General features: G+C 42.6%; 1 protein-coding gene across 1 annotated transcript; it reads right to left on the reverse strand.

Moving 5' to 3' along the window:
* Positions 1-3,217: 3,217 nt before the first annotated feature.
* On the reverse strand, positions 3,218-7,033 carry LOC136487940 (uncharacterized). The gene is made up of 5 exons (XM_066485025.1): positions 6,293-7,033; positions 5,625-6,204; positions 5,252-5,541; positions 4,191-4,457; positions 3,218-3,562 (listed from the first exon to the last, which is right to left on the reverse strand). The coding sequence occupies exons 1-4, from the start codon at positions 7,031-7,033 to the stop codon at positions 4,362-4,364; spliced, it is 1,707 nt and encodes a 568-aa protein (XP_066341122.1). The 3' UTR covers positions 3,218-3,562; positions 4,191-4,361.
* Between the last annotated feature and the right edge of the window lie 229 nt (positions 7,034-7,262).

Raw genomic sequence — 7,262 nt, forward strand, 5'->3', positions numbered from 1 at the left:
CCTTATTGTTGTGAGGACTTTGTTCTTGCACGCCTTCTTCTTTGTCTTAGGTGTGGGCTTGTTTGGACAAACTTCCACAAAGTGCCCCAACTCGCCGCATCCATAGCATCCCCTCTTTCTTTGCTCGTTTCTTTGATTAGTGAAAACGAGGTCTTGAATTTGGATGGGCACACCCTTGACATTGAGCCTTTGGATCATCTTCTCCACCTTGTTGATTAATTTGATTGATTCTTCATCAAGGTCAGAGGTGGAGGAGGAAGATTGATCATCATCACTTGAATCTTTATCATCATCATCATCATCCTCATCTTCTTCACTTGAGGAGCTTGAGCTTGAGCTTGACTCAACTTTCTTGCCCTTCATCTTCTTCTTCTCGCTACAAGCGAGAGCTTTGCCTTTGCTTGATGAAGATGCTTCTCCTTGACCCATCTTATGTGACATTTCAAATGCCACTAGCTTTCCAATGACAATGCCCGGGGTCATGGTGCTCAAGTTTTCCATGTTGCGAAGGATGGTGATGATGCTTGCATATTTCTTTTGTGGTAGAACGGAGATGATCTTCCTCACTATGTCCGCATCATCTAGATTTAATAATCCTATTGAATGGAGCTCATTGATGATTAGATTCAATCAAGAATACATATCATGAACAAGCTCATCATCATTCATAGCAAAGGAATCATAATTTTGCTTGGGTAGACAATGTTTTTGCTCATGGACATTACTTGTGCCGTCATGGAGCTCTTGGAGTTTTAATCAAATTTCATGTGCCGTATTTAAGGTGAACACTTGGTTAAACACATCCATGCTAAAGGATTCAAACAAGCAATTCTTAGCTCTAGCATTGAAATGCATTTCTTTTTCGTCACTCTTTGTGGGTTTTTTGGGATTCTTGATGGGTTTCATCCCATCACGAGTGACTCTCCACACACCTAAATCAACCACCTCAAGGTGGCAAGCCATTCTAGCTTTATAGTATGGGAAGTTAGTGCCGTCAAATTGTGGAGGCCTAGTGGTATCCATCCCAACCACTCTACAATAGCGTCGGCTCAACGGCGGTTAAACCAAAGGTCCAAATATGAGCCAACCGGCTCTGATACCAATTGAAGGGACCGTGAACGCCTAAGAGGGGGGGGGGTGAATTAGGCAACTTAAAAAATCTAACTCTAAACTATGGCCTCTTTTTCAACCTTTAGCAAAACCTATGCAAAAGATAATCTATCTAGATGTGCAACTACGGTTTTGCTAGTGTGTTGCTATCTCTACCGCAAATGATGATAATATGATCAATGTAAATGCGGAAGCTTAAAGAGCAAGGTAGAGATATGCAAACTCCCGTCGACGACTCCGGTATTTTTACCGAGGTATCGAGAAGCATGCAAGCTTCCCCCTAGTCCTCGTTAGAGCCCCTCGCAAGGAATCCCTCGCAAGGGCCAAACTTCTGGTTGGGTAACTCCGTGGATAGCCTCGGCCCTTCCCCATGCGCAAGTGGGTCTCCGATGTGCCTCTCAGCAAGCCTCTCCCAGATGCTCCCCGCCATCTTCACTATCAAGCTTCCGGCCGAAACGCCATGGGCCTTGTTCCCTCCGGTACACGGTGGCAGCCACACCACAAATGCGGTTGGTGTGATCTCGCAAGACTTCAAGCCCCTCTGATGTACAACACTTGTGCTCGCAAGCACGGGGTGGCAAGAGGTATGCAAACCTCACTAAACACTAGGCAAACACCTAGAGCAAGCGCATAAGCGGTGGTCTAATCAACCTAAGCACTTCGCAAAGCACTTATGCTAATCACCTAATAAAACACTAAGCACTATGCATGTGGAGATCACTAAAATGGTATATCAACACTCTTGGTATGTTTCCTCAGCTCCACCCTCCTCAAATGGCCGGTTGGGGGTTGTATTTATAAGCCCCACTGAGAAAGTAGCCGTTGGGGTCGAACTCCCGCAAATCTGCTACTGACCAGACGCTGAATCGTCCTGACTGGACGCATCCGATCGTCCCGACCATTGCAGCCGCGAACTGCCGATCGGACGCTGCCAGCATCCGGTCACCTGCCACCGGACGCGTCCAGTCGTAGTTTCGCGCGCCTGGAACCTCTCTGTATTCGATCGGACGCTGATGCTCTGCATCCAGTCGGTTGCCGCCAGCGTCCGGTCCTTGCGTCCAATCACCTGTCTGCCGAGCCACCGGTCTAGCGTCCGGTCGTGCTTCTAGCGTCCGATCCAGCGTCCGGTCGCCTCTGCGAGCTCATTTCTTCGCGATCTTGCGTACGGCTTGGTTCCTTTCTTCATGCTTGGACTTTGCTTGATATGTTGGGTCTTTTCTTGTGCTCCTAAGGTCTTTCTTAAGGTGTTGATCATTGGATCATCACGTCGCCTTCGTCCAAGTCATGTCTTGCACCCTATTGAACTACAAAATAGACACTTGCAAATTCATTAGTCCAATTTGGTTGTATTGGTCATTAAATACCAAAATCCAAAGTAAATGGGCTTAGGGTCCATTTTCCTTACACATTTATTTAATAAGAGAAAAGACCCTTTAATTGATTATATTCTTTTGTAACTATACTTTGAATTTTCTAGTCCATGTGCTTTCTAGTGCCTGATTGATCTCATAATTTTTATCAGAGTTTTAAATGCCCAGTGTGAAGCCACCACCAAGTTCGAGATTTTTCTGAATTGGTTTGGTAATTTTTTCACTTTAATTGAATTTCCACGCGACTTCACCGATTAATTATACGTTGAAATGAGTCCACCCCCAAAAAGATCCGGAATGGTGCCAAACTTTGCCAAATGGTCTCTTGTGCCCTAGGAGACAAATATTTATGGAGGTTGATGCAAAATTATATTGTTTTGAATACATAATTCGTCGTATTTCGTCTCACACGGCACAAAGAAAAATGTAATAATAAAAATAAGGGGCTCTTGCGTTTGTACCCCTGTTTTGTATCGAAATTGTGATTTTACCCCTATTTTTTGACTTTGTGAATTTACCCCTACTGTTTCATTCACGAAGCACCAGTTTGCCCCTACTCCGTCATCCACCCCTAACGGTGTTAAACTTTGTACAAAAGGACATAAATGCCCATGCGATTTTACCCTTGTTTGTTATGCCTAATTGTGATTTTACCCTGATTTGGGATTAGACTTTTTATTGTATGCCATATTGCAATTATTTGAACTCAGATTTAATATTGATAAATATTCAAAATTTTAGCAGCACCTTTGCTATATTTTGCTAGCATCATGACAACAATATAAAGCACATATAAAACACATAAGAAAAATCATGGAGAACCACAACATTTCAAAGTCTACCATACAACATGTCAACATGTCCACAAAAGTTGTGAAAAAAAACATGTCCACAAAAGCTACAGGTCTACACCATGTCACATGTCCACAAAAGCAACTGCACCATGTCAACATATCCATAAGAAACAAGTCTGCACCATGTAAACATGTGCACAAAAGCTACATCCATCTCATTCAAGGACCACCTAGAGACCTAACAAACTAGCTAGCCTTCCTCCTGTTCGCCCTCCTCTTCCCCTCCCTCTAAAAAGCATTGAACAGGTTGGTTAGTAATGATTACATCAACAAATAAGTGCATGGATCATGATAGTGTGTAACTACATTACTGTAGAGAATAGCAAACTATGATAGGTTGACAGGCAGAACTAACAATTGCAAATACCAAAAGGTCTGTGTCATTTTCATTTGAACCTTAGATCCATTTATCCCATGGCCAATTGGCTATGAATGGCACATGATGAGAACAGGACATCCGAGGAGCGAGAGAAGATGGGCCAGGCATTCACACTTCATTACTTCACTTACGAGAAAGGAATCTAGAAGTACTTAATCTAGGGTCTGACTGCCCGCATCTTGATCCATGCTGCTTCAGTTGTATACTAGCGACCACCAGACTTTATAGAGCGAAGGGCACATTTCAAATTGCCAAAGCTTACAAAGGACTGCTCTTCAATGCTAGCAGGACCTACTAAACACTAGTGCCTACACTGCTATCTCAACTATACGCTATTTGGAGTATAGATCTACAGGATATTGCACCAGCAGAGTTTATAGAATCAAAGAGGAGTCCAAATCACTTGATGTCATGTTAATTTAGATACTTTCTACAATCTTCTACTTACACAATAGTAGCAACTGCACCATGACTTACATTGGCTCACTGCTGCCCTCTCCTGATTCTCTTCCTCTTCCCCTTCCTCTTCCTCTTCCCCTTCCCCTCCCAGTAGCACTTGCACTAAAAAGAGAGGAAACATGATTTCAATATTATCAGATTATGCCACAAGTAGAAGTGAGCACCAATAGAACCATGACTTACATTGGCTCACTGCTGCCCTCTCCTAATTCTCTTCCTCTTCCCCTTCCCCTTCCCCTTCCCCTTCCTCTTCCTCTTCCCCTTCCCCTCCCAGTAGCACTTGCACTAAAAAGAGAGGAAACATGATTTCAATATTATCAGATTATGCCACGAGTAGAAGTGAGCACCAATAGAACCATGACTTACATTGGGTCATCGTTGTCCTCTTGTGATCCATGTTGTGAAGAATTAAGCCTTCTCTTTTGACTAGCAGTGAGACCTCCTTGGCAAGTCTTGGCTAAATGCCCTGGTTCATGGCACTCAGAACACAATCTTCTTTTCTTGCTACTGCTGACCTCATCATATGCCTTGAACCTAGACTTTTTAGGTCTCCCAGGTTTCCTTCTCAATTTAGGCTTATGGATTTTGTAGCCTAAGTCAACACGTGGCCAAAGATCTTTGGATGTCATTGGACTGAAAGTACCTGCATATGCCTTTCTCAACCTTTCAATAGAGAAGTATTCATGGACAAAGTCATCCATTTGAACCTCTCTACTAAGCTTTGCAATGAAAGCTAGAGCATGGCTGCAAGGCTTTCTAGTCACTTGCCAAGCCCTATAGGTACATGTCTTTAATTCCAAGTTAACTGCATGCCTAAATCTGTTGACTGTCACTTCTACTTTTCTAGGCCCACAAATTAAGACATCATTTTCCTTAATGGCCTTCAATTTAGCATTCAGATCTTTGATGATATCTGGGATTATTTTTCCAGACATCTTTCTAGCATTCTTTGATCTCAAGACAAATTTCTCAATGACCATTTGTCTTATCTTGTCATGCATTTCCACAATATGATGTTCCTTTGTTTTTGACACCCAACTATTGAAACTCTCAGAAAGATTATTGTTGATGTAATCTACCTTGCAATCTTCTGAGAATTTGCTTCTACTCCATATGTTTGGATGGTTCTCATCCAACCATTCAAGTGCCTTGGGATCCTTCTCTTCTATATTCCTCATGAAGAAGTTGAACTTGGCAGTTGTGAAGCTCTTGGCAGCTGCCCACATATTCTTCCCATAAAGAGTGCCACTGTAACTTTTCTTCATGTTCTTCCACAAATGCCTCATACACTCTCTATGCTCAATTCCTGGATAAACATCTTCAACAACAACTTCAATTCCCTTGCCTGCATCTGTACTGATGACCAAACCTGTGTGACATAATTGACATATGTTAGGTAACAACAATTTAAACTTGAAGGAAAACAGGCAAATAGCAGTCATAGGTACACACCTGGAGGAGTACCAATTGCTTTTTTCAAGTTTTGGACGAACCAAGTCCAACTTTCCTTAGACTCGGTCTCAATCACCCCATATGCCACTGGGAATAACCGATTGTGACCATCTACTGCAACAGCTGCTGCTAACTGACCTCTTGACCTACCTGTCAAGTGAGTTGCATCCTTGGCAATGTATGGTCTGCATCCTTGTAAAAACCCATCAATGCATGGCTTTAGAGCAACAAAGAATCTCATGAAACATACATGGCCATTGTGCTCCTCAGTCTCCATTTCAACCACACTGCCAGGCACTGACCTTAGAAGCTCAGCTTGATAAGTAGGAATCAAGTCATAAGAATCTTCCCACTTCCCATATATGATATCAAGTGCTCTCATCTTTCCTCTATAGACTCTATCATATGGAACATCCACTGAGTACTTCTTCTTTAACTCATCTTGCAATCCCTTTGGACCCATTTCAGGGTCATCCCGCAGTAAGTCCACAACTCTATCACAAACCCATCTATTTGAGGCCATGGACTGACCACACTTGTTGAAAGAACCACAAGTGTGCTTTGGTCCACTTGTCTTCACCTACAACATAATAATGACAATCCAACATTTTGTTAGCAAATTACATGTCAAGTCAATACACTACATTATGGAAAGAGGACCAAATTACCTTGCATCCAATGTACTTCTTGCTTGTAGACGCAAAAAAAGACCACTTACAACCCTCATCAGCTCTCTTGCATATGGCTCTGAATCTTTCTTGATCTTTTTTGACAACCTTAAAAGCATGGTCATGCAAGATAGCATGATGTGTAACTGCAGACTTGCACTGATCAACATCTGGAAACACCACATCTACATCAATGCATGGATCATCAGGATCATATGCAAACATGGGAGCATTATACTCATCTACATCATCAAGTATTTCACCATCAGGATCAAACTCTGGATCAGAGCAATCATCATTAGAGTCGGAAGATGCTCCTAAATCAGTGTCATAGCTGCTATCAGAGAATATGCCCTTATCATCATCTCCAACCTCCTCCTCATCTCCTACCCCCTTATCATCATCTCCAACCTCCTCCTCATCTCCTACCCCCTCATCATCATCGCCTACCCCCTCATCATCATCATCATCATCATTTGTTGCTCCCTCATTTGTGGTGGCTCCCTCATTTGTGCTCCCCTCAATTAGGTGTATTCTACTCCTCACATTAGGATGACATCTATGTTTGGTTGGTGAAAACTGCAGTGGCCCTTCAAAATCATTTATCTGGGCATTGATGCAAGCTACCCCCTTGTCTACATTGAGTACAAACCACTCTAAAAGATGTTCATCAGTTTTCATCTCAAATGAATCATTTTCCAAATCACGCCATAAGGTTATGTATTGCTTAGACCCCCACATGCAATGCTCAGCTACGAAATCAACCAACAGCAGCAGCCCAAAGCTATGTATGTCATCAACAACTTTAGTTGGCAAAGTTTTACCCTGCTGCCATGACTTTGGACCATTGTCTGGCAAGCTGAAAAAAGATCAAATTCTAACTACAACTCGTATACCCCTGTGATTTGGCCTACAAACCACAGAAGTAGTATGCGGTTAGTTTATCCAACTCAAACCATCAACAATGCAC

Source organism: Miscanthus floridulus, chromosome 10 (assembly GCF_019320115.1).
Source record: "Miscanthus floridulus cultivar M001 chromosome 10, ASM1932011v1, whole genome shotgun sequence".
Taxonomy (NCBI): domain Eukaryota; kingdom Viridiplantae; phylum Streptophyta; class Magnoliopsida; order Poales; family Poaceae; genus Miscanthus; species Miscanthus floridulus.

Bases quoted from the DNA above. Each gene is read 5' to 3' on its own strand.
- LOC136487940 (XM_066485025.1), bottom strand. From the start codon at position 7,033: ATGTGGGGGTCTAAGCAATACATAACCTTATGGCGTGATTTGGAAAAT. The intron at 5,542-5,624 runs GTGTGTACCTAT...TATGTCACACAG, and splicing joins AGCAATTGGTACTCCTCCAG to GTTTGGTCATCAGTACAGAT. The intron at 4,458-5,251 runs GTAGATTACATC...CTCTCTTTTTAG, and splicing joins AATTCTCAGAAGATTGCAAG to TGCAAGTGCTACTGGGAGGG.